The sequence below is a fragment of the Capra hircus genome, chromosome 18 (assembly GCF_001704415.2).
Source record: "Capra hircus breed San Clemente chromosome 18, ASM170441v1, whole genome shotgun sequence".
NCBI classification, from domain to species: domain Eukaryota; kingdom Metazoa; phylum Chordata; class Mammalia; order Artiodactyla; family Bovidae; genus Capra; species Capra hircus.
Window position 1 is genome coordinate 51294567 of NC_030825.1, and position 27380 is coordinate 51321946.

Genomic DNA, 27380 nt, shown 5'->3' on the forward strand with positions numbered 1-27380 from the left:
TAATCTGGGTCCTTTCCTCACCTCCTTAGAGTAGTTCTCTCAGGGTTACTTGAGATGCTGCCTCCTAGGAAGCCCTCCCTGATTCCCACTACTCCCAGGCTGGGGCAGGCACGTTTTGTGGACTCCCACAGTCCCCTGTACCTTCCCCATACGGGGTCTGACCCCTCTGCTTATGCCACCCCCATGCCAGCCCAGACCTCACTGGGCAGTCAGCGTGACTGATCTGACTACCCCACTAGAGGGCAAAGCTGTCTATGTTACCACTGTGACCCCATCATGGACCAGCCAGGCCTGAGCACAGAGCTAGCTGGCATCCACTTTGGAGTTAAGAGGGGGAAACCAGGGTTCACTGGGGCCTCTAGCCTTAGGCATAGACAGAATGCCTTTCTGCATTCTGGCCCTTTGGCTCTCCTCCAGCCAATTATTCTGGAAGCTGTGCACGTGTGTGTGTTTAGCCACTAAGCCACTTCCAACTCTTTGCAACCCCATGGTCTATAGCCCACCAGGCTCCTCTGTCCATGGGATTTCCCAGGCAAGAATACTCGAGTGGGTTGCCATTTCCTTCTCCTCTGGAAGCTGGGGCATATTGAAATAACTCGTAGCCCTAAATGCAGGTGGAATTTACTTGAAATTTGGAGACAAAGTGGAATGTGACATTTCCAAAGTAACACCGGGAGCCAGTGACCTCCTGACCCTGGGCAGGGTCTTCTGTCAGCTATCTAAGGGTGAGTCTCCTTTGGCAGAAAGATAGAAAATAGTAGAACCAGTCCACACCAGTTGGGGCAACAAATCTGAGAACATGAGTAACCCCTTAGGCGTTTCCCGGGCTTGAAGGCTCACCCTGGGGGCTGAAATAGGGCCAGGGAATGAGGAGTTGAAGGGATTCTTTCCCCGCAGTCTTCGAGATTTTTTTTTTTTCTTTTTCGGCCACGGTACACGGTTCACGAGACCGTCAGGGAACTCCCAGTGTTTTGAGATTCTTGAGTTTATAATCATCTGCTACTTGTGTAACTGAATTTCTGTAGAAAACGGTGGTGGAGACTGCTTTGGGCTGTTGTGAGATCCGAGGGCCACGCCTGACACGGACGCACACCCAGAACGACACAGCAGTGAGCAGTGTAGCACGCATGCTGCCTGCCGGGATCGGCCTCAGTCATTCTCCAGATGAGAAACTGAACTAGAGGGAGGTGTTCAGCTGGCCTGCCCGAGGTCACACAGCTTCTCAGGCTCGGTGCCGGGATTTGAACCCAGGAACCCTCACCTGGCAGCAGGTACGAATATCCCTCGCAGGTTCCCGCCCCCTCCAGTCTCGGTTTCTCTCCCGGATGTCTAGCCACCTCCCTTCTCCAGCTTACAACGCTCACGTCCAGTGACTGGTAGAGAGGAGGGCGCCCCCTGGTGGAAGTCCTTGTGAGCGGCAGAAGAAGCTAGTGGGAGTGGATGGGGGGTGTGGCAGTGCGGGGTCGTACCGATAGGGAAGGGTGGGCATCAGCGTGGGGCTCACTCCTTCATTTCATCATAGTTCAGGGCAACCAGTCTGTACCAGGCAGGTTGTGGAGTAGGGATGGAGGAATAGGGAAGGAACAGCCCCAAACAACAGATAGCTACGTGACCTTGAGCAGGTCACCTTGACTTTCTTCTGCCCCAGTTTCTTCATCCGATATCATGACACCTCTCTTAAGGTATTAAGGAGTGATAATAAGATTCATGCCTTTTCTAGGAGGAGCCCAAAGGAGAGTCCTTAACCCAGGCTGGGGTGGGGTGTAAGGGGTCTGGGTTTACTATTTGCTTGCTTGCTTAGTCGCTAAGTCACATCTGACCCTTTTGTGACCCCATGGACTGTAGCCCTCCAGGCTCTTTTGTCCATGGAATTTTTCAGGCAAGAATATTGCAGTGGGTTGCCATTTCCTTCTCCAGGGGATCTTCCCCACCTAGGGATCCCACTGCTGAGCCACCAGTGAAAGAAAGTGAAACTGATAGTTGCCCAGTCCTGGCCACTCTTTGCAATCCCATGGACTATAGAGTCCATGGAATTCTCCAGGCCAGAATACTGGAGTGGGTAGCTGTTCCCTTCTCCAGGGGATCTTTCCAACCCGGGGATCAAACCCAGGTCTCCCACATTGCAGGCAGATTCTTTACCAGCTGAGCCACCAGGGAAGCCCCAAATCCCTGGCAGACAGGTATAATTATGAGCCCCATTTACAGATGGGGAAAACTGCAAAGCTAAAATAACTTGCTAGTGTTACGTAGGTAGAACAGGGAAGAGGAGTCCAAAATGGCGGTGGCCACAGACAAGGAAGGGAAAAGCCCGCGAAAATGAAACAAAAGAAGGTCTGAGGACCGGAGTGAGGACCTCAGGTGAAACAAACACCACTCCTGGCTGGCCCAGTTTACATAGGACAGGCCCAGGGAGAGATAAACATAAATAGAGGACCCAAGGCCAGCTCTCTCTCTCTCTCTCTCTCTCTCTCTCTCCCCACCCCGCCCCGCCCCCCCCCCCCCCCCCCCCGCGTGCTGGGCCGCTCTTCTCCTCATCTCTTTAGATCGAGGTGCCCTCACGCCTCAAAGATGGATTTTCCTGCTATCTTCTAAATACAATAGAGCTGTAACACTGAGCTGTAACACTAATTTGTCTAAGAGCTATAACACGGTCCATTTGAGACCTGAGAGCTATAACACAGTCCATCCCAGACCTGAGAGCTGTGACTCGCTGAGGGGGCTTTAATGTCCGTCACTCCAAATCTTTGTTGTGACGAGACAAAGAATCGAGGAACATGCACTCGCGTGACACTAGAATCACACAGAGAGCTGTGGCAGTGGCAAGACAGAGACTTGAATTCAGGTAATTCCTGTTCTCAAAAGTTTCCAAACTGGAGGTTCCAGCCCTTCAAAGCTCACACTCCAGCCTCCAGCCCATCTCCCCAGACTCTTCCTGTTCCTTTTGAATGCAAAACTAGTCCACACCATCCTAGCCCGCCCCCCCACAACTCCCCACTTCCACCCCCCAACCCCACCCCAACTTGACCAACTGGCCAAACCACATACTTTCATCAACCAAGCCAGTTCTTCCCCTAAGAAAGAAAGACAGCGCTAAGTCGTGTCCAACCCTTGTGATCCCACGAGCTGCAGCCCGCCAGGCTCCTCTGTCCATGGGATTCTCCAGGCAAGAATACTGGAGTGGGTTGCCATTTCCTTCAGAGAATTCCAAAGCCAGCTGCTGAGACTGTACACTTTCATCCCACTTATGTCTGTGTCTTCCTAGTCGGGTGTTGCTGGGTGGGGAAGATGAACCCCGCCCCTGCCCTGGACCCTGTCCGGCTCTGGGCTTGGAACACAACCAGCATCAGATCAATGATCAAAGATGGGTAATTTAAAGACTCTCTGGGATTTCCCTGGCTTTCCAGTGGTTAAGACTCTGTGTTTCCACTGCAGGGAGGTGAAGGTATGATCACTGGTCAGAGAAGATCCCATATGTGATGCGGCAAGACCAAAAAATCATAATTTTTTAAAAAATAAAATAAATAAAGACCCTCTCTGGCTTCAAATGGAAGGTAGATGGGAGCCTGGAGGCCTGGATGCCAGGAGCTTAGAGGAGATTAGGTTGGATCCAAAGGAAAGATAGGAGGGGAGAGATTGAAACCAAATGCTGCAAGCAGAAGGAACCAAACCCTCGTGACTCAGGCACTTGAAATGAGGAAATTCTTAACCAAGAGAAAGATTCAGTGCTAGAGAAACTGTCAAAGCCATTCCATGAACTGCCTGCCTGGAGATGAAACAAATGCAGCAAAGCTGCCTTGACTGGATATGAGTGACCCCAAAAATAGAAGAAAAAGAGGCCAGTTGCAGACAGATATGTGTGTGGTATGTGCTGTCCTGCGTATCCAGGTCTTAAACCTGCAAAAGACTTCTAAATATTGTGTTGGATGCACACATATGTGGTAAAAGAATGAAAAGTTATGTCAGAATAGAAACTGTAAGAGAGTGGTTTCCCTGGGGGGGGGGGCGGGGTAGAAATATGACATCTGGGATATAAAATAAATTGCTTTAAAAAAAGAAAAGAAGACAAAAAAACTCTCCCATCTCTGTATTTGAAATAATTATTTCTAAAACAGAAAAGGGGGACTTCCCTGGTGGTACAGGAGAGGATGCAGGAGACCCCCACACACTGAGTTAGAAAACTTTTTTCTTTCCCTAAATAAATAAATGGTAAAAATGGTAACGTATAATAAAATGTGTAGACACACTGAATCATGACAGTTCTTCAAAATCTGTCCTGTCTTGGGAATTCCCTGGTGGTCCCGTGGTTAGGGCTCCATACTTTCACTGCAGGAGGCCCAGGTTCAATCCCTGATCAGGTACAGAAGATCCCAAATGCCTGTGGCACAGCCAGAAAATAATAAAATAAATTGCTTAAAAAAAAACACCTCTCCCATCTGTGTGTTTGAAATAATTCTTTCTAAAACAGAAAAGGGGGACTTCCCTGGTGGTACAGTGGATGGCAGTCCATCTGCCAGTACAGGGACATGGGTTCGATCCCTGGTGCAGGAGGATTCCACACGCGTCGGAGCAATTGAGTCTGTGCGCGACAACTACTGAGGCGGTGTGTTGCAACTGTTGAAGCCCATATGCCCAGAGCCCGTGCTTTTTTAGCAAGAGAAGCCACTGCAGTGAGAAATCCATGCACCACAACAAACAGAAAACCCTCACCCAGCAATGAAGACCCAGTGCAAGCAAATACATAAAAATTTTGAGAAAGGCTCAGAGGAGGAGGGATGTTAACCTCATGTGAAAGTTAGGGCAAAACAAAACCAAAACAGAACAGAGGAGCGATGGAGCCAGATAATAATCAGATGCAGTTGTAGATAGAGGGAAGGGAGCAAGAGCCGTGGCAGGAAAGACCTACAATTTTATCTCAGCCCTTGGCTGCCTTCCTGAACGTATGGGGCAGTGCCTTACTTTTACCTGCCCCGCCCACCACCCGCCCCACTACAGGGTATGATACATCGAGGATCTCAGGAAAAGAGAGGATGGGGTAAGAGCGTTACTGAAGCCAACTTGGGTCCACTCACCTACCATGAAGCAAAACCAATCTGCTGATACCAGGTTGTTTGAAGAAAAAGTACAGCAGGTAGCCAATTGCAGGGATCCAATCAAGGAAAACGGGCAGCTCATGCTCAAAAGACCCAGACTCCCGGATGGCTTTCAGGGGAGGATTTTTAAAGGCAGCATTTGGGGTGAGGGTTGCAGTGTATGGACTTTCTTCTGATTGGCTGATGGTCAGGTAACAGGGTGATGTTTCTGGAATCTTAATCATCAACCTCCTGGTGCCAGGCAGTCTAGTGTCTACTTTGTTTGTGGTCCATGGAGTCACCATCCTCCACCTGTGGAGTAGGGGTCGGGGGTTCTTAGTGTCTGCAGAAAACTCAAAGATATGCACAGATCGTTGTGTGTATCCGTTGAGGAGGAACCAGGACTCCGTTTTATGTACAGAACCAACAAACCATTGTTTAAGACATCATTACTTTTCCTGCTTAGCCGCTCCTCCCTTGTCTCTGCATCCCCTCACTTCCCTAATTAGCAACTGCTGAAGTCTGTTCTTTGGAACGCCAAGAAGGCCTAAGAGACTAAAGCTTTTTTCTAACAAACAAGAAATGGGGGACATAGAAGGTTTTTTGTGCCTAGGGCGGCCCCACAGTCTGCTGCTCAGTTTCAAATCCCCCTGTCTTCGATATTCCTCAATCCTGACAGGAACAGGAGCCAGACAACAAACGGAACACAGTTTTGAATAATCATAAACTCAGCAGGGGAATGTGGTTTTAGGGGGACTTGGTTTCAAGAGCATGGGATGAAGTGGTGGATGAGAGAGTAAATGAGCGGATGGATGAGGGATGGGACGGGAGAGAGCAATAGAAAGCCAAAGAACATTGCTGCCTGTGGACTGTGACATAGCCAAGTCCCTCATGTTACTCGGGCTTCCCTGGTGGCTCAGACAGTAAAGCATCTGCCTGCAATGCAGGAGATCCGGGTCCGATCCCTGGTTTGGGAAGATCTCCTGGAGAAGGAAATGGCAACCCACTCCAGTACTCTTGCCTGGAAAATCCCATGGACAGAGGAGCCTGGTGGGCTACAGTCCATGGGGTTGCAAAGAGTCGGACACGACTGAGTGACTTCACTTTCCTTCCTTTCCTCAGTTACTCACAGCCAAGGATGCTCTTAGAATCCAGGGAAACCCTAGGCCCAGTATAGTAGGAAGGAAACAAGACTCATCTTAAACTTCCCCTTTGCCTAGTTCTGGGTGCTGGGTGGGGTAGCTTTGCAGAAGGGAAGGCAAAGAAACTAAGCAGAGCTGGGGAAAGAATATTTGGGACAAGGTATAAACCAGAGAGCAGATGGGCCATGGCTCACCACCAGATAGCAAATCAGGTTCTACAACTGTAAGGCTTGGAGGATCCAAGCAAAATAAAGCCCCAGCAACTTATAGAATGCACCCACCACACAGCCTGCTGGAACCCTGGGGTTGACAACCCCCAGAGCAGTCTCTTAAAATCCATCATAGTAGACTAAATTTAAAGTCACCCAATGAGAAATTCTCTGGTGGTCCAGTGATTACACCTTGATGCTTTCACTGCCCAGGGCTCCTGAATTTGATACCTGGTCAAGGAACTAAGATCTTGCAAGCCACGCAGCACTGCCAAAAAATAAAAATACAAAATTAAGTCACCCGGAGGGTGTCTGATGGGAAGTAGCTGATATGGGGGAGCACAGGGTCAGCTGTCAGTCACTGAATAAGATACGTGAGCATCTCCTGGTCCAGGGAAAGAGAGATAGGATCTACCAGAGATTACTCAGTTACTGAAGAATCTACCCTGGGAACCTCTGAATCTTTGCTCTGTAGACTGAGATTTTGGAAAACTTGATTGCTCTTTAGAGGAATTTGAGAGACTAGCAAATCTCTCATTCAAATCACTCATTCAACAAAATAATTATTGAGTACCTACTGTGTGCCAGACACTGGGGACACATCAGTGAACCAGACAGAAGTTCCTGCCTTCATGGAGAGCATATTCTGGAGGGGGAAGGCAGAATGAAAATGTGAATCAATATATAAGATAGTTCAGGAGACTTCCCTGGTGGTCCAGCGGCTAAGACTTCATACTCTGGAGCTGCACTGAGATCCCATGCCATGATCTTTGTTTTCTGAATGTTGAGCTTTAAGCCAACTTTTTCACTCTCCTCTTTCACTCGCATCAAGAGGCTGTTTAGTTCTTCACTTTCTTCCATAAGGGTGGTGTCATCTGCATATCTGAGGTTATTGATATTTCTCCCGGCAATCTTGATTCCAGCTTGTGCTTCTTCCAGCCCAGCCTTTCTCGTGATGTACTCTGCATAGAAGTTAAATAAGCAGGGTGACAATATGCAGCCTTGAGGTACTCCTTTTCCTGTTTGGAATCAGTCTGTTGTTCCATGTCCAGTTCTAACTGTTGCTTCCTGACCTGCATACAGATTTCTCAAGAGGCAGGTCAGGTGGTCTGGAGATCTGGTACAGCCAAATAAATAAATACTATTTTTTTTTTAAACAAAAGATGCTTCCAGGTAGTGATAAAAAGCTATGAAGATAATTTTGTATATATTTAATAACACATTCAAAACTGCCTCCATGCCAGACATTGTTATTGTAGGTGCTTAATCGCTCAGTCGTGTCTGACTCTTTGTGACCCTGTGGACTACAGCCCGCCAGGCTCCTCTGTCCATGCGGGAATTCTCTAGGCGAGAATACTGGAGTGGGTTGCCATGCCCTTCTCCAGGGGATCTTCTGACCCAGAGATCGAACCCCGGTCTCCCCTACTCCTAGTGGATTCTTTATTGTCTGAGCCACCAGGAAAGCCCATTGTAGAGGCTTAGAAAATATTAATTCATTTCATATTTATTAAGTACCTTACTTTATAAATTATAGCAAGGTCTGGGGTGGGTTGGAGATGAAGGGAATTCTGCTTGTGTCATCTATGACAGTCTCTTCCAGAGGGGGCTGGCATTTAAGCTGAGAACAGAAGATGAGCCAGTCTCAATCTCTAGGCCAAGCATTTCAGGCAGAGAGCTAGTGCAAAGACCCTGAGGCCAGCTTGCTGTTTAAAACACTGAAAGAAGGCCAGTGCTCAGGATGAGTGGACCATTCTGAGCATAGAACAGAGTGGGCCCAGATGATGTCAAACAGCAGCCAGTGGACAGATCCCCCAAAAGGGCCCCATTGGCCATCACGAGGGACTTGAATTTAACTGCCACGGTGGTGGAAAGTCTTGTCTTGAAATCTTGAGAATCTTTAGAATCTTATGAACTATAGGAATTTGCAGTCAAGTTCATCTTAAAACGTGATTAGACTCTTAGACCTCTGCAATCTTGAAATTTCTATTCTAGGCCAGAGCCCTTTCTCTCAAAACATGGCTAGGACTTCCCTGGTGGTCCAATTGTTAAGAACCCACACTTCCACTGTGGGTTTGATCCCTGGTTCTGGGAAAGTCCCACATGCCAAGGTGCAGCAAAAAAAAAAAAAAAGGCCAAAATGTTCTCTACAGTCCAGTCTCGATTCTAGCCTCTGACACCCAAACGTGTCTCCTGAAATTAGAGAGAGATGGAAAGAGGCTGGCCTACACTTCGTTACAATGAAGCGGGTGTGAGTCCTTAAGTTTTTCCTTTGCCCTGTTCCAGAGGGTCCTGGGAGGTCCCAAGTCCAACGTCTGACCTGCCTGTCCACTTGGCTCTTCTTCTGGGATAGCTAACAGCTATCTTAAACTTCTCCGGAACAAAAGAGAATTCCTGATTTCCCCTCCCTCCAGTAAAACTTGCTTCACCGGTTTTCCACCTCTTTGTCCCTTCTATTTGTCTCCTTCCTCACCTCTATAAAAGGAAAGCATCATGTTTCCACTTGCTGAGGACAAAAACAAAGCATTAGGGAACGCATTGGTTTCACTAGAAAATACATTTTTCTGGGTTGTCACATTCTGAGGTTGCTCACTGTCTTTGCAATAGACTCTGTCCCCTCTACTGCAACAGTCTTTCGGAATAAAAAGTCTCTCCTTACTCTCTAGAACTGTTAGTACATGACAGAATCAACCTGAATTCCTTCGCCTTCAAACCAACTGTGTCAGGAAACCCTGCTGACTCTACCTCCAAGTATGAATACATTCAAAATAAATCCATTTCTTTCTCTTCTCACTGGTAACCACTCTGCTCCCTGCCATTAGCATCACTTGCCTGGACCTTGATTGCACTGGGCTCCCAGCTTTTTCTTCCCCTGCTCCCCACTCCCCAACAGTCCCTTCTTCTAAAGGCAGACAGAAAGATCTTTTGAAATGCAAAAAGAGGGGAATTCCCTGGTGGTTACTACTCTGCACTTTTCACTGCAAGTGGCCTTGTAATGCACGGGACACCGATTTGATCCCTGATCAGGGAAGAGCCCACTCACCGCAGAGCAACTAAGCCCGTGTGCCAAACTACAGAGCCAGCACCCTAGAGCCCACGAGCCTCAAATACCAAACCCTCATGCTGCAACTACTGAGTCCTGTGCACCCTGGAGCCCTTGCTCTGCAATAAAAGAAGCCATAAGAAGCCCACACACCACAGCTAGAGAGTAGCCCCGCTTCCCTGCAACTAGAGGGAAGCTTGCAAACAGCAACAAAGATCCGCCACAGCCAAAAAGTAAAATAAATACATAAATCTTTTTTAAGAAATAAGAAAAAAATGCAAAGAGAAAATGAATGTTTGAAGGGGTGATGGGAAGAGGCCTGGTGGTTTCTGGGATGATGGTAACTCTCTGTATCCCCATAGGATTTTGGGGTCACACGGAGGATGTACTCATGTGTGGAAATGTGTGCATTTCATTGGGTGTAGATTTACCTGGGAAGTGGCAAGGAATGACCTGTAAACCAATATTAACTCTAGCATGCTAGATGCATGCTAGTTATGATATGCATGCGGATGTGTTTAGAAGTGAAGGATGCTGGTGTCTGCAACTGTCTTTGAAATGCATTAAAAAAGATGAATTGATGAGACATGATGAATAGATCCATAACAAAGGGAAGACAGTTGAAATGTTATCAGTGGAAGCTAGGTGGTGAATATACTGGTGTCTACTGTATGTTTTAAAGTTTTCCTAATAAAATGCTAGATGAAAATGCAAAGCAAACAGAGTAACTTCCTGCTAGAAACCCTTCCATTGCTTCCCCTTTCATTAGAAATAAAACACAAAATCTTTTCTGTGACGTCCCTGTCAACCTCAACATCCTCATCCCCTACATTCAATCTGTAATGCAACAGACATTTATTGAGCATCTACTGTATGCCAGGTGCTGCCCCAGGTGCTGGGGTACATCATGAATCTGACACTGTAACTGTGTTCTGCCTGGAGGAGCCCTTTCCCTTGGCCGGCCTCTGAGATTCCTTAAATTGTCTTAATTTGCAAGTTTCTTTACACAGGCGTAGGTGCTCTGAGAGGGCAAGGTTCTCTCTATTACTCATAGCTGCGCTGGCAAAGTCTTATTTACAATTAGACCGCAGTAACAATTAGTCAGCACTTGTTTAATGTTTGTTATATAGGCACCTGGCCCTGTTTTAAAACTATGTACACACATTACTGGTGGCTCAGATGGTAAAGAGTGCGGGACACCCGGGTTCCATCCCTGGGTTAGGAGGATCCCCTGGAGAAGGAAATGGCAACCCACTCCAGTATTCTTGCCTGGAAAATCCCATGAACAGAGGAGCCTTGCAGGCTACAGTCCATGGGGTGAAAAAGAGTTGGACACAACTGAGCGACTTCACTTTCACTTTCTCACACATATACCTATCTTTTTATATTCTTTTATGTTTGGCCTCTTATTTGTGAGATTTTATTTCCGCGAATAGGGATTGAACAGGGGGCCCTTAGGAGTGAGAGCCCAGAGTCCTCACCACTGGACCACCAGGGAATTCCCACACTTACCTATTTAATTCTAAAACAGATCCCCATTTTACAGATGAGTTAACAGAGTCACAGAGAAATTAGGCTGTGAACTCAAGTAGTCTGGCTTTAGACACCATGGTTCTAACCACTGTGCTATACTGAGAAGTGAATGAATGGTTTAGTCAATCATTCAGACTGGCCTGAGTTCAAATTCTAGTTGAGCCCCTTTGTTAGCTGTGTGGCCTAAGGCTCTCTGAACCTAGATTCTTTATTTTTTCTTGTTTGTTTTGTTAACTAATTAATTTTTATTGAAGTACGGTTGATTTACAGTGTCGTGTTAATTTCAGGTATACAGCAGGGATTCAGTTACACATGCCCATTTACATACATATATATGTATATAATTAATATATGTAGATATACATGTGTCTATATATACACATACATATTTATATATACATTACATATGTATATATAAATATATAATATATATATATAGGTACACATGTGTATTTTCTTTTTCAGATTCTTCTCCATTGCAGTTTATTACACGATATTGAGTATAGTTCCAGGTGATATACAGTAGGTCCCTGTTGGTTACATATTTTATATATATGTGTGTGTATGTGACTTGCTTCTTGGTAGGAAAGCTACAACAAACCTAGACAGTGTGTTGAAAAACAGAGACTTTACTCTGCCAGCAAAGGTCCATGTAGTCAAGGCTATGATCTTCCCAGTGGTCACGTATGGTTGTGAGAGCTGGACTGTAAAGAAGGCAGAGAGCCGAAGAATTGATGCCTTCAAACGGTGGTGTTGGAGAAGACTCCTTCGAGTCCCTTGAACAGCAAGGAGATCGAACCAGTCAATCCTAAAGGAAACCAACCCTGAATATTCATTGGAAGGACTGATGCTGAAGCTGAAGCTCCAAAACTTTGGCCATCTGATGCAGAGAGCCAATTCATTAGAAAAGACCGTGATGCTGGTAAAGATTGAAGGCAGGAAGAGAAGCTGGGGCAGGGGGTGAGATGGTTAGATAGTATCAGCAACTCAATGGACATGGGTTTGAGCAAACTCCAGGAGTGCTGCAGTCCCTGAGGTCACAAAGAGTTGGACCCGACTTAGCGACTGAACAACATATATATAAGTATATTGTGTGTGTAGTCGCTCAGTTGTGTCTGACTGTTTGTGACCCCGTGGACTGTAGGCCGTCAGGCTCCTCTGTCCATGGGATTTCTCAGGCAAGAATACTGGAGCGGGTTGCCATGCCCTCCTCCAGGGGATCTTCCCGACCCAGGGATCGAACCCAGGTCTCCCTGAGCTCTCCTTGCAGGTAGATTATGTACTGTCTGAGCCACCAGGAAAGCCCAAATATATATGTACGTGTGTATATATATACATTTTTTTTTTCCTTTTTTAGATTCCTTTCCATTCAGTTCAGTTCAGTCGCTCAGTCATGTCTGACTCTTTGCGACCCCATGAACTGCCGCGCGCCAGGCCTCCCTGTCCATCACCAACTCCCGGAGTTCACTCAAACTCACGTCCATCGAGTGGGTGATGCCATCCATTACAGGTTATTAAAAGATACTGAGCATAGTTCTCTGTGCTATACAGTGGGTCCTTGTTGATTATGTATTTTATATATTGTTAAAGGTCCCGTCCCCCCTCTTAGTTCATGGTGAAGATGTAAGATGCTGGAGAAAACCGGCTCAGACCCACCACACAAGCCCGCACGCGAGCACACACACTCAGATAACAGTGAGGAAGGAGGCAGGAGCTGGGGAGGGCGGCGCGGGGTCGCCGCCAGGCACTGGGGTGTGGCCTCCAGAAGGCGGCCAAAGTCTCCGGCTTGCAGGTTCCTCCCGGTGGGTCCACGCCCTACCTGGGGCGCGGGGAGCAGTACCCGCCCCCTCGAACCTGGGGGACCTAGGACCGTTGAGGAGTGTGTCCCCGACACCAGGCGGAGGCAGTCGTCTGGGAGAAAGAAATCCGGCGGCGGGGAGAGAATCCCACCCGCACGCAACGGGAGAGGCTCCGGCCCCGCCTCCCTCGGGCGGATTCCGGCGGGGAGGGAGGGAGCCGCCCAGCACCCGCCCCCGACGGGCCGGGCCGCGTGGGGCTTCTGAGAACCTGAGAAGCCGCAGACCTGCAGAGATGGAGGCGGCAGGCACCTGGGCGCTGCTGCTGCTGCTTCTCCTCCTGGTGGTGACGCTAGTGCTGCCTGCGACCTGGGCCCGAGGCCACCTGCCCCCGGGGCCCACGCCTCTGCCGCTGCTGGGCAACCTCCTGCAACTCCGGCCGGGGGCGCTCTACTTGGGGCTCCTACGGGTGAGCGGCCGCGTGACTTCCCGGCTAGAGGAGAGGGGGTGAGAGGGGTGCCAGAGCCAAGAGACGCGAGGGGACCCCAAACCGGGAGACCACGCAGAGAGGCCCTTGAGTATCCTAGAGGATGCAGGCGAAGGGGCTACGGATTCCCTGGGATGGGGTGGGAGTAAGGGTCCCGGGCTGAGATAGTTGGGGAGTGATGGTGAGAAAGGAGGCTAGGGTGGGGATGGCGCTAGGAGAGGCAGAGAATCCTGGAGAGGGTGTGAGGGGTCGGAAGCAGGATCCAGAGTGGCAGGGGTCCCGGGTTAGAGAGACTGGGAGAATCCTAGGAAGGTTGCAGCGGGGTGCAGGGAACCGGAGCTGAGACAAGAGACCTCAAGCAGAAGAGATCGTGGTGGCTTGTCCCACTGGGAGAGGTAGCGGGGAGACACAGGTGAGTCTCCTGAGGAGGGATCAGAGAGTGAAAAGAAGGTGTTCCACCCCACCCCACCCCCCCGCCCCTCACGCGGGGGAGCTGGAGGCTGGAGGATTCCAGGAATCTGTCTGCCAGGACTGATGGGGATACGGGCTGGAGACGGGTGGGGGGGAGGGGAGGGGAATACATGGAACTCAGCTAGGAGGGAGCCGGAAGCTCCTGGGAAGGAGAAAGGGGGGGAGAGAAAGAAGGCTGGGGTGACCCCAACCTTTTCGGGGCGGGGGGGGAAGTGAGGAAAGGCCAGAGGTTCCCCATTCTGGGGTCCTCCATACCGGCAAGGCCAGTATTGGTCTTGTTTGGAGAGAGAGAGTGCTGGTGCTTGGTGATATCTGCTCCCAGAATTTGAGGATTTAGCAGTGACTCAAAGGAGTGGTTAGTTTTTTGGGGGTGCGGGGATTAAGGAAGCCCACTGTTATCATCCGTGCCCATTTTTGCCCCTATATGTCTGAGTTGTGGAAGTAATGGTGGGTCTTGGGTCTTCCTAGCGTCAGAAGTTAGGGCTCTGCAGAGTAAGGGGATGGGGACCAGAGAGTGTGTTGGGTGATGGAGTTTGGGGAAGGAGAGCTTTTGGGGGCGGGAGGCTGGGAGCCTGGTACGAAACAAGAACTGAATCTCCCAAAGGGACTATTTCCGTTTGGGGTGAGGCAGAAGCAGAAGGGGTTCCTCTTAGGTGGTTCATCCAAAGACAAGGGGTCACGATGGAGACACATAGACTTTGAGAGGCAGCAGCCTGCCCCACATCACTCACGCTTCTCCTCCCTGCTCCCAGCTGAGTAAGAAGTATGGACCGGTGTTCACCGTGTACCTGGGACCCTGGCGGCGCGTGGTGGTCCTGGTTGGGCATGAGGCTGTGCAGGAGGCCCTGGGAGGTCAGGCCGAGGAGTTCAGCGGGCGGGGGATGGTGGCAACGCTGGATGGGACCTTCGATAGCCACGGTGAGTCACCAGGGGAGCTGGAGGCTGCTGGGTCCCTTCACTCAGAGCCTGCCACCATTTATTGGCCTGTGGTCATCTGTGCGTGGTTCAGGGTCTCTGGGCCTCTGATTCCTCATTTGTAAAATGGGATGATAACAGTGCCTATTACCTAATGGTACTGAAGTTTGCTCAAAGTCAGCACTCATTAGTTATCTGGTTGTAGTAGTTATTACTGCTCCAGGGGAAGCCACAGGGTTGGGAGGAAAACGGAGAGCATTTGAGACACTGGGAATTAGTGGGCAAACTCTCAAAATGTACAAACAAGTCTCTGTGTTAAGATTGAAAGCAGGAGGCCAGTGCTGGGTGCTCCAGGGAACACAGCAGTGAGTAAACAGCCTCAGCCCTGCTCTCCCGGAGCGCACAGGTCAGGAGCAGACAGACCTGTCGCCTGATAGTGACAGGCCAGAGAGGTCAGGGCTGGCCTGCGGGAAGCCCTGGGACTGATGGAATCGGAGGAGGCGCCTGGCCCAGCCTGTCCAGCAGGTCTTCCCGAAAGATGGGGAGAGTCTGAGCTGAGACTCATAGGATTAGGGGAACAGTGCTCCAGGCAGAGAGCCCAGCACCTACAAAAGCACGGAGGTGAGGTAAGCATGCGTTCATCGACTGACACCTTTTCATTACACCTAGCTGGATACTGGGAACACAGCAGTAGCAAATGTAATGACATGTTTTACTGTGGAAGTGATGAGCTGTGTGAGATGGAGGGAGAGACTAGACTTCCAAAGCCAGGTGGCGCTAGTGGTAAAGAACCCCCCTGCCAATACAGGAGCCGCCAGAGACTCGGGTTCGATTCCTCGGTTGGAAAAATCCCCTGGCGGAGGAAATGGCAACCCAGTATTCTTGCCTGGAAAATAATTTCCTGGACAGAGGAGCCTGAAGGGCTCCGTGGGGTTGCAAAGGGTCAAACATGACTGATCATGCATGCACTGTCCTGAAAGCAAGACAGAGGGGACCTTTACTGGCCACAGGAGCAGAGGGAGTTGAGGGGAGAATAGAAGGAGTCAGGGAAGGCTTCCTAGAGAGGGTGACATTTAAGCTGAGACCTCCAGGCTGAGTGGAGTTAGTTCAGTGAGGAGGAAGAGGTAAGTGGTCCAGACAGAGGGAACAGCAGGGGCAGAGGCAGAGGGGACATGCTGACACCTTTGAGGAAGTGAGAAAAGGCCAGTGTGAGTGCATGCGGAACAAAGCTGGAGACGTCTGCGGAGCCTGATCATGCAGAGCCTGAGTCAAGCCAGACTTTGGGTTTTCCTGGAAAAGAACAGAGTCAGAGTTAGAAAGGTCCTCTGGTTCCTGTGTGGGAGTCCAGAGAGGGGCTTGGCCTGGACCAGGGCTGGACCAGGGCTGGACCAGGGCTGGGGCCGTGGAGTGGGGAGGGGAGGTGGTAGGAGAGGAACGCAGGACTCTGGGCAGGGAATGGGATGCTCGGTGGCTGAGCCAAGGAGAGATGCTGAGGCCAGTGAGGGGCCCAGTGGAGGGATGGGTGGGCGGGGGACATCCAGAAGGAGGCGTCCAGGAGGCCACTGTGGGCTGGCATTCTACAAGTGGAAACAGCTCAGAGCAGGGAAGGGTGTGTCCAGAGCAAGTCTCTTGGATAAAGAGGAAAACAGTGCAATTCCTCCCTCCTGCCTCCCTGGACCCAATGCCCGCGCATGCGTGCTAAGTCGCTTCAGTCATGTCTGACTCTTTGGAACCCTATAGACTGTAGCCCGCCAGGCTCCTCTGTCCTCTGTCCATGGGATTCTCCAGGAAAGAATACTGGAGTGGATTGCCATTTCCTTCTCCAGGGGATATTCCCAACCCCACCCCGCCTCTCTTTTATGTCCTGGATTGGCAGACAGGTTCTTTACCGCTAGGTCCAGCTGAGAAGACCTGCATAAATGTTAAGATAGATGGATAGAAGGGTGGGAGGGAGGGAGAAAGAGGAAGAGGAAGGAAGGATAAATGGATGGGTGGGTGAGTAGAGGAATAAAAAGGTGGATAGAGAGAAGAAAGGAAGACATCTTCATTCACCTCGGCGAATTATCCAGACACGAGTCTGGATAATCCCCGTTAATGACTCCCCAGGAGGTCAGCCTCTGATGCAAGGTTTGGCACTGATGGAGCATCTCCCGAGTCCTCCTCCCTGGACTAGGCTCATATGCACCCAGGACAGGGCACCTCCCTGGGAGGAAGGGAGGAGTCCTGGGGATCGGGGGAGGGCCGGTCCCTCCTTGAGCCTAGCTGTCTCTGCAGGGGTGTTCTTCTCCAACGGGGAGCGATGGAGGCAGCTGAGGAAGTTCACCACACTGGCCCTGCGGGACCTGGGCATGGGGAAGCGAGAAGGCGAGGAGCTGATCCAGGCGGAAGCCCGATGTCTGGTGGAGGCTCTCCAGGGGACAAAAGGTCAGCAGGGCCGCCCGACTATGGCAGGAACTTCTCCCCTTGGGGCCAGGCTGGGGGCTCTGTTTACTCCACCTCTGTCTTCCTCCGCCTCCGTCCGCCCTGCTGTCTCCCTGAGAGCTGTCACATCACTCTTTCTGCCTCTTCTTTTTCTCTGTGTGTGCTCAGTTGCTCAGTCATGTCAGACTCTTTGCGACCCCATGGACTGTAGCCCGCCAGACTTCTCTGTCCATGGGATCCTCCAGGCAAGAATACTGGAGCAGGTTGCCACAGCCTCCTCTAATAGATCTTCCGGACCCAGGGATCAAACCCACATCTCCTTCATCTCCTGCCCTGGAAGGTGGATTCTTTACCACTGGGCCACCTTTCTCTATTTTTCTGTTATTCTCTCCTGTAAGTCTCTCTGTCTCTAACCCTCTCTCTCTTTTTCCCCCTGGCCAAGCCAAGCCAAGTGGCACGTGGGATCTAGTTCTCTGATTAGGGGTTGAACCCTCGCCCCCTGCAGTGAGAGTGCAGACTCTTAGCCCCTGGCCCCCCAGGGAAGTCCCCATGTCTGACTCTCTTCCCCATTCTGACTCTCAGCATCTCTCTTTCACTGGCTCTGCCTCCCTATCTCTCTCTGTCTCAGTCGGCTGTCTCTGTCTCCCTCTGTGCCTATTTCTGGTGGTGTCGGGCCCCTCTTCCATCTGTGGACCAGCTCTGCCCAAGCCAGTTCCGCTCTGCCTGTCTCCGCCACGGCCTCCCCACTGTCCCCCCTCCCCAGGACAGCCGTTTGACCCCTCCCTGCTGCTGGCCCAGGCCACCTGCAACATCACCTGCTCCCTCGTCTTCGACCTCCGCCTCCCCTACGACAGTGAGGAGTTCCAGGCCGTGGTCCGGGCGGCTGGCGGCATTGCTGTGGGGCTCAGCTCCCCGTGGGGCCAGGTGAGTGGCTGGGACCCCTCTCCGGCCACCTTCCCCAAAGGTCTTCCAGGTAACCCCAGAGCGCCCTGTCCACCTGCCCCTCTGCCCTGGTGCAGGCCCCCCGGGAAAACAGCTGTCATTCTCCCCGCAGACCTACGAGATGTTCTCCCGGTTCCTACAGTGCCTCCCGGGCCCCCACACGCAGCTCCTCGGCCACTTGGGCACCGTGGCCGCCTTCGCCGCCCAGCAGGTGGGGCAGCACGAGGGCAGCCTGGGCGCCGCAGGCCCTGCGCGCGACCTCGTGGACGCCTTCCTGTTGAAGATGGCAAAGGTGGGTAAGGTTGGGGTTGGGGGCCTCCTGGCCGGCCCCCACCCGGGTGGTGTAGCTGGGACGCTCTGTCAGCCTCCCTCTTTCTCTCTGCACGTCCCTCTGTGAATGCAAGGCTGAGTCCCTTGCATCTTGTCCTCCCTCCAACCTCAGCCCCCTGCCCAGGCCTCAAGCCCCTTGACCCGCTGCTGTCAACCCTCACTGTCACTTCCCCCCGCCCACACAGCACAGTTCCTATTAATTACAATGGTTTACTTACGAAACCTTGCGATTGCAAATTACACTAAGAAAGTCCTTTTTATTAATTAAGTGAGAATAACCAGCATATGGGAAAATTCACATTATGATGACCCCTGCGGAAATAACTAGTTTTTAATTGTACACACTTTGCAATTAAGGGAGATATTCAGGGCCACAGTCTTTGAATACATGCAGCCACCCTGTTCATGGAGAGAGAGGAATTTTTTTCTTAACTCTGTGGCCCTACTTTTTTATTTTTTGGCCATGCCACTCGGTTTGTGGGATCTTAGTTCTCCGACTAGGAATTGAACCCAGGCCCTCGGCAGTGAAAGTATGGAGCCCTAACCACTGAACTGCCAGGGAGTTCCCATTTCCTTTCATTTTTTGAATTAAAAAGATTTAATTATATTTGAGATGAACAGATATTATTGTATATAAAATAGATAAACAAGGACCTACTGTATAGTACAGGGAAGTATATTTAATGTCTTGTAATAACCCATAATGGAAGAGTTTGAAAAAGAATATATGTAGTATAATTCAGTTATGTGTGTATAACTGAATCTCTATACATTCTGTATACCATCTGTATAACTCTGCTGTATCCTGGAAACATCATAAATCAACCAGACTTCTGTAAAAAATTAAAATGTAAAAAATTTGGAAGTTCTCTGGTGGTCCAGTTGTTGGGACTCCACGCTTTTGCTGCCAAGGGACTGAGTTCAATTCCTGGTCAGGGAACTAGGAGCCCACAAACTGTGGCATGGTCAAAAAAAAAAAAGAAATATACAATTTAGTAGTGTTAGATATTAATTACATCATCACCACCCATCGCCAAAACTGTTTTCAACCAGCAAAACTGAAATTCTGTACTCATTAAAAGACAGCTCCCCCTTCCCACCTCCAGCCCCCAGCCATCCCCTTCTACATTATGTCTCTATGAATTTGACTACTCTAGGCACCTCATGTGTTGTGTGTTAGTAGCTAAGTTGGGTCTGGATCTCTGTGACCCCATGGACTATAGCCTGCAGGGCTCCTCTGTCCATGCAGTTCTCCAGACAAAAATACTGGAGTGGGTAGCCATTCCCTTCCCCAGGGGAGCTTCCTGACCAGGGATCGGACCCAGGTCTCCTACATTGCAGGCGGATGATTTACCATCTGAGCCACCAGTATTTGTCCTTTTGTGGCTTATCTCATTTAGCATAACGTCCTCAGGATTCATTATCGCTCTACCTCGTGGCAAGATTTCCCTCCTTATTAAGGCTGAATTGTATAAATATAGCACATTTTCTTTATCCATTCATCCATCAGTGAACACTTGGATTACTTCCACCTTTTGGCTAGTGTGTAGATAATGCTGCGATGAACATGGGTGTACAAATGTCCTTCGAGATCCTGCTTTCTATTTTTTTTTTCTTGCTTTCTACTCTTTTGAATAAATCCCCAGAAGTGGAATTGCTGGATCACATGGTAATCCTGTTTGTAGCTTTGGAGGTACAGCACTCTATACCATTTACCATAATAGCTGCACCCTGCTCTTTTTGTGTGTGGCTGCACTGGGCCTTCATTGCTGCGCTTGAGCTTTCTCTAGTTGCGGTGAGCAGGGGCCACTTTTCTTTGTGGAACACGGGCTTCTCACTGCGGTGGCTTCTGTTGTTGTGGAGCACGGGCTTTAGGAGTGTGGGCTCAGTGGTTGTGGCGCACAGAGTTCGTTGCCCTGCAGCATATGGGATCTTCCCAGACCAGGGATCAAACCCATGTTTACTAAGTTGGCAGTCGGATTCTTAACCACCGGGCCACCAGGGAAGTCCCTGCTGCACCCTTTCATGTGTCCCTTTGGTGATAGGGGTTCCAGTTTCTCCACATCCTCATCAACACTTGTCATTTTCTGTTTGCGTTTTTTTAATCGCAGCCACTCTTTCATTTTTAAACCATTTCAAGCCAACAGAAGTAATGTCAAGACCCGACTTGCCCATGCATTTTATTTAAACTCCCTGACAAAGCTTTTCACTTGCTACCCTATACCCTAAACGTGGCTGTGCTGGATCTCTAATGTCCGCAGCCTGCGTTGTCTGAGTCCCTCTGCTTGGTTTCTCCCAGGAGAAGCAAGACCCAAACACAGAATTCACCGCCAAGAACCTGCTGATGACAGTCGTGTATCTGCTGTTCGCCGGGACAGTGACCGTCAGCACCACGATCCGCTACACCCTGCTGCTCCTGCTGAAATACCCTCAGGTCCAAGGTAGGAGCCTTCTCCACCAGCCGGGTCCCGGGAACAGGAGGGAGGGCTCGAGAAGAAGAATGTTCAGGAGAGTGGGCAGTCTGAGCCAGAGCATGGAGATGAGAATGGGCCCGGACATCCAGGGTGTCTGAGGAGCGGGAAGTTTGGGGACTGCCGGCTGCAGCTTGAGGCACAGTGAAATGAGAAAGGAGGCAGGAGATGTCTCTGGCCTTGCTGCCTTGGTGGTACATTATACGCCTCACCCTGAGCAGTGGGGAGCCATGGAGCGCTGTTGAGCAGGGGAGGACAAGGTCAAATTAACATTTTAGAAAAATGTTTTGGTCTGTCATGAAGAAGTAGGTTGTAGAGTGTGAAAGAGGACGCCAGGAGGTCAGGGTGAGCCAGGGCAGGGACCTGGGTGGGAGAGAACAGGGCTGCACCAGGCTGCGAAGAGGGAAGAGGGGGCCTGGTAGGCAGGTGGTAGAGGATGACAAGGGAGGGAGGAGTCCAGGGACAGGCCCAGGGCTCTGGCCAGGGGATGGGCGAGCCGTGAGGCCACCCAGAGATGGGGGCAGAGGGATGATGAGCTATTTCAGGGGAGACACTGAGGCCGTGCGTTCATGCTCAATTGCTCAGTCGTGCCCAACTCTTTGCAGACTGTAGCCTGCCAGGCTCCTCTGTCCATGGAATTTTCCAGGCAAGAATACTGGAACAGGTTGCCATTTCTTCTTCCAGGGGATCTTCCCAATACAGGGGTCGAACTTGAGCCTCCTACATTGGCAGGCGGGTTCTTTGCCACCGAGCCACTGGGGAAGCCCCATTTGGAGACAGTTTGAGTGTGAGGAGCCTGGGACCACCAGGGGAAGGCATCCAACCTGGGTCAGAACTAAAGATAAAAAACAAACTGGGGTTATCAGAGCACAGGCAAGACCTGAAGCTGTGTTGGTGAGGGAAGGCTGGGAATGTGCCCGAAGGCACTGCAGCATTTCAGGGGCAGGCCACTCCATCAAATGCCATTGAGCTAGTGGGGTGGGATGACAGGGAAGCTGAGACCTGGTGGCCTTGGTGGAATGGAGTCAGCTGCAATTTCAGTTCACCAGGCCTCAGTGTCCTTATCTGGGAAATGGGGCTACATAATGGCTACTCCCCCGCCACCGCAGGATTGTTGCGGGAATTGGAAGAAGAGAGACGTGATGCCCAGCACACAGGATGTCCGGGCTGTGGAAGGCCAGAGGACTCTCCCTTCCTGCCCGCCAGCCTCACCCCTAACCATAGCCGATCAAGAAGATGGGAGTTCCCTGGTGGTCCAGTGGTTAGGATGCCACACTTTCACTGCCAGGGGCTTGGGTTCAATCCCTGGTCAGGAAACTAAGATTTGGGCAGCACAGCTAAATAAATAAATAAATGTTTTAAGAAGAAGAAGAAGGTGAGATGTCCAAGGGGAGATCAAAGGACCCCGCCCAGCCTTTGACCTCCAATTCTCCTCTTCTTGCGTGCAGAGCGCGTGCAGGAGGAGCTGATGAGAGAGCTGGGGGCTGGCCAGGGGCCAAGCCTGGGGGACCGAGCCCGCCTCCCCTACACGGATGCAGTTTTGCACGAGGCGCAGCGGCTGCTGGCACTGGTACCCATGGGAATACCCCGCGCCCTCACCAAGACCACCCGCTTCCGGGGGTACACCCTGCCTCAGGTAGGTTTTCCGGTCAGCCAGATCCAGCGGCTCTCTCTCCCCTGAGCCTTGGCTCCGAGTCCCTTGCTGTCTTTGTTTCTGGATCTTGGTCTGTTTTCTGCGTCTTCGTCTTCCTCTTCTCTCTCTCTCCTCTCTGGAGGACATCTCCCTCTCTTTCTGTCCTTGTCTCTGCACCTCTGTTTCCTTCTGTGTACATTTTCTCTTGCATTTTGACGCTGTCTCTGAGCCTGTTTGCCCGTGTGTCCAACGGATCCTAATTCTTTGTTGTTGAGCCGCTAAGTGGAGTCTGACTCTTTGCGACCCCACAAACTGCAGCCCACCAGGCTCCTCTGTGCCCCACTATTCTGCCTCCTTCCAGTTGTGGCTGAGACAGTCAGATAAGGTGACAGGCAGGGAAGCAAGTTGAGAATTGAGGGCCAACGGAGGCCTCTCCCCTCCACTCTCCCCATTCCCCTCCTGGCTGCAAAGGCTATCAGGCTCTCCTTCCCTCCACACCTACACACTCAGTTCCTGCCCCTTCATTCGAGAGCAACTCACAGCTAGCACCACCAGGGGGCGACATCTCCCTGGAAACCGCAAGTGCCTTTCTGGCAAGCAGCTCCTTGAGTTTGTTGTAGAGTCCAACTCAAAGCAGTTAGAATCCAGTCCTGCTGTTTTCCAGCTGAGACCTGGAGCTAATCACTTCACCCTCCATCTACTTCTCTACTAAATCGGAAACAATAATATTATCAATTTGAAATTGTAAGGAATCTGTGAAATGAGGCTTGTGAAACACCAAATGAGAGACTTCCCCAGTGGTTCAGTGGTTAAGACCCCCAAACTTCCAATGCAGGGGGCACAGGCTCAATCCCTGGTCGGGGAAGTAAGGTCCCACATGCCATGTGGCATGGCCAAAAAGAAAAACCCCAGAACACCAAATGAGCTGTGCAGGAAGTGGGGCTCCTACGTACCCCACAGCAGCAACTATTGGTAAAGCAACGACCATTGCAGCTACAATAACCATACGATAATGGCAACAGCAGTTACAGGCATCAGTGATGAAGGGCCTGCTCTGTGCCAGATATTATTCTAAATGCTTTGCATGTATTACCTTATTTAACCTTCAGAACAACACTATAGCTTTATCATGCCCACTTTACAGATGAGGAAACTGAGCCTTGAGAGGTTAGATTTGCCAAGCTCACCCAGCCTGCGAGCAATAGGGGTAGGATTTAAGCCCACAGCCTATGCTTTAACCATTGCTATCTGTCTTTCTCTTTTTTTTAATCTCTTTTCTGAACAGCGACAGTATGACTATCTCCTCAGTGCTCACTCAACCTTCCCAATTCAGAGCCCCAGTAGCCAGTGTCTTCAATAAAGGAGGTCCCTCACTCCCTCCTCAGATTCCTGACCTTCGTTCACCCTCCACCATAGTCTTGGGAACATGGAGACTGTGATCTCAGCTGAAGGGGCTGCCCCTCTCCCCAAACCCGAGCAAGGGGATGCCTTCATGGACAGCCCTCACCCACCCATCCTTCACCTTCAGAAGACCATAGTGGCAGAAAGCTGGACTCTGAGCTAAGAGGCTTAGGATAGCCACAGCTTAATCACAGCATACCCTCAAGGTATAATAACAAATGTAAAAATAATAAGCTCTGCCTAGCCATGTCCAGATGTTGCCTCAAGCAAGTTGCTTAAGATCTCTGAGCCTTTGTTTTCCCATCTTTTTTTTTTTTGGTTACGCAACTTGCAACTATTAATAGTTCCCTGACCAAGGATGGAACCCATGTCCCCTGCAGTTGAAGCACAGAGTCCTAGCCATTGGACTGCCAGGGAAGTCCCCCATCTCTAAAATAGGGATCATATTAGTAACTGTTCCCTGGACTTGTTAAATGAAGAAGGAAACTGCAACCCACTCCAGTACTCTTGCCGGGAAAATCCCATGGACAGAGGAGCCTGGCCGGCTATAGTCCATGGGGTCGCAAAGAGTCAGATACGCCTGAGCACTCATACATACCTGCAGACTTGTTAAAAAGATTTAGTGAGTTTGTGTGTCTTTGTAAGTATAATATGTGTATATAGTTATATGAGGTAATATATGTAATACTTAATAAGATGCCTGATCCGTAAAAGTACTCAGTAAACATGATGCCGCTATGTTTTGTGAGTCAGTTTCCCCAGACTCCAGACTGCTGTGCTCTGCCCTCAGGAACTGAAAACCTTGGGGGTGAGGGATATTTGTAGTTTGGGGTGTTTTTAATATTTTTTTATGTCCCCACTGTTTTCCAAGAGCTTAGGGGCCAGAATTTTGGAGGGAGGGCGGGGTTGGGGGGCGCTGTGCTGGGTCTTCGTTACCGCGTATAGACTTCTCTAGTTGCCCCTCGGCATGCAGGATCTTCATTCCCCAAGTGTTCCCTGAGTTGGAAAGCAGATTCTTAGCCACTGGGCCACCAGGGGAGTCTGGATATTTGTAGCTTTGTTATGACCTCCCCTGGTGGCTCAGATGGTAAAGAATCTGCCTGCAGTGCGGGAAATCCCTGGGTCAGGAAGATTCCCTTGGAGTAGGAAACGGCAACCCACTCCAGTATTCTTGCCTGGAGAATGCCATGGACGGCAGAGCCTGGTGGGCTACAGTCTATGGGTTCGCAAAGAGTCGGACATGGCTGAGTGACTACCACCACCACAGGGCACAGAGGTCTTCCCCCTTCTCGGCTCCATCCTGCATGACCCCGCGGTCTTCAAAGAACCCCAGGAGTTCAACCCAGGCCGATTCCTGGATGCGGACGGGAAGTTCAAGAAGCACGAGGCATTCCTGCCCTTCTCCTTAGGTATCTTCTGGGGCCGCCCCTGCCCACTCACCGGTCCCCCTGTGCCTGGCGGGGAGGGCGGCTGACCCAGTGCCACCTCTCTCTTCCCTCCAGGTAAGCGCGTCTGCCTCGGGGAGGGCCTGGCTCGGACCGAACTCTTCCTCCTGTTCACCGCCATCCTGCAGGCCTTCTCGCTGGAGGGCCCATGCCCGCCGGGCACCCTGAACCTCCAGCCGGCCATCAGTGGCCTTTTCAACATCCCCCGAGCCTTCCAGCTGCGATTCCGGCCCCGCTGACCTCCATCCCACCACCACCTGCTGTGTGGACAGGATGACAGCCTTGCAAGGGTGGCAGCCTCGACGGTGGGCATGGACATGGCTGTGTCTCCAGAGCCATGCGTCTAGGGCAGCCTCATTCACACCTGTGTAGGTGAATATTCACACATGTGTGTTTAGCCTCCACATCCGCAGGGTTATCAGCACCCAGACACACCCACGAGAACCATAAGGTAACTGCGCCACACTACTTTCTAAAGACAGAAATTCAGCCCATCTGAAATCACAACCACATACCCAGATAACCCACCAACTCAACACACAGCACAACCAGCCTGGACTCCCAGCCCACACATGGGCATTCAGCTGCTGCTGTTACAATTCACGGAGATGGCCACAGTGTTTATGGCCCACATGCCCTCTGAGTGCATCAAATTTACTGGTGCCACCATCTCTGGGAGCCTGGAGCAGAGACCCCAGGCTGGGTCACATCACCACACACATGTCCTCAGAGAGGTATGTCCCTTGGTGACCCTACTGCGATCCAGGTATAAGACTGTTGCCATCCACAGGCCCCCAACTGTCAAAGGACACAGCCAGCCCACGTGTGTGTGGCACCACCTGACTGCTGGATATCTCCCTGCTAAGACACAACACAGCCTCGAGGGCCACCTTCAGCCAAGGGCATCCCCTTTGCAGGTACCCTGATCCTCAGATGCCCCCAAATACAGACACACCCCAGTGGGCAATTGTGCACACAAGCCTGGGAACCAGGTAAAGTTGGACACACGTGGACCCCCAGGCCAGGGTAGCGTGCGCGCACGCACACACACACACACACCAGCTTATATCAGGGATTGAACCCATGTCTCTTACGTCTCTTGCATGAGCAGGCAGGTTCTTTGCCACTGAGCCTCCAGGGAAGCCCTAGCCTCTCAGGCTCGCCCCTCGCCCCCACCAGCACATGCACTGACCCACCGCCCTGACTGTGTCACAGCCCCAGCTAGACCCCATGGAAGGAGCCAGATTCCAGTTCACTGTGTCAGGGAAGAGGCCAGTTCTGACGTCCTTGCCACTTGGAAGGTCCCTGTTTTGCAATAAAAGTTTGTTTCTGGCCCCGAGGCTGGGCCTACTCTGAGTGTGACAGTGTCCATCATTGTGAGTAAGGGGTGGGGACGGGGGTCCACCCCTCCCTGGAGGCTAGGCGGGAACTGAAAAACATGGCCCCCGCCTACCCTGGCTGTTGACATCAGTAGCAGATGTGGAGGGGGGAGGGGAGCTGTCCTAGGCCTCACTTCCGGTGAGGCTGTGGGGGGAGGGGCAGGACTAGGGGGCGGGGGCTTGGGGCAGTGGGGCGACCTCAGTTTGGGACAGCCTGAAGGTGACCGCCCAGCACCCTGGGCACCCTCCCAAACTGAAAGCAGATGCTGAAACACAAACCTTCACTCTGGCCTCTCCTGCCACACTTTCCCTCTCTTCTCCTCACAAGGAAGCCAGAAGCACCTTTTTATTTGTCAACTATCTGGTAAGGAAGTTTTCAAATATACGGTAGTAGAGAGAATAGGGCAGTGGGCCCATGACCCGGCCTCGTTCGATAAGCCATCAGCTTTCTGCTGATTTTATTTCATTAGTCGTTCTCTTGCGATGATTTTAAAGCCAATCTCAGAAAATAATTGAATACACATTCCTAATAGGAACAGACATTCCCCCCGCCAACATTTTTTTTCCCTTTCTTATTTTCTTTTATAAAGTCAAATGTTGGACCTGACGATATTTTTCTTTTAAAATATTCGTTTATTTATATATTTATGGCTGTGTTGGGTCTTAATTCCGGCCCTCCAGATCTTCACTGCAGCA

At 50.9% G+C, this 27380-nt stretch overlaps 1 protein-coding gene across 1 annotated transcript; it reads left to right on the forward strand.

The window, feature by feature from the left end:
* On the forward strand, window positions 12818-26662 carry LOC102190811 (cytochrome P450 2S1). The gene is made up of 9 exons (XM_018062450.1): window positions 12818-13258; window positions 14500-14665; window positions 16937-17086; window positions 17847-18007; window positions 18138-18317; window positions 20655-20796; window positions 22275-22462; window positions 25128-25269; window positions 25363-26662. Exons 1-9 carry the CDS (start codon window positions 13085-13087, stop codon window positions 25542-25544), a joined length of 1485 nt encoding a protein of 494 aa, XP_017917939.1. The 5' UTR covers window positions 12818-13084; the 3' UTR covers window positions 25545-26662.

Excerpts from the sequence above, each read along its gene's own strand:
- LOC102190811 (XM_018062450.1), top strand. The coding sequence starts at position 13,085 with ATGGAGGCGGCAGGCACCTGGGCGCTGCTGCTGCTGCTTCTCCTCCTG. Across the intron at positions 20,797-22,274 it reads GAAATACCCTCAGGTCCAAG|AGCGCGTGCAGGAGGAGCTG; the intron begins GTAGGAGCCTTC and ends TCTTGCGTGCAG. Across the intron at positions 25,270-25,362 it reads ATTCCTGCCCTTCTCCTTAG|GTAAGCGCGTCTGCCTCGGG; the intron begins GTATCTTCTGGG and ends TCTTCCCTCCAG.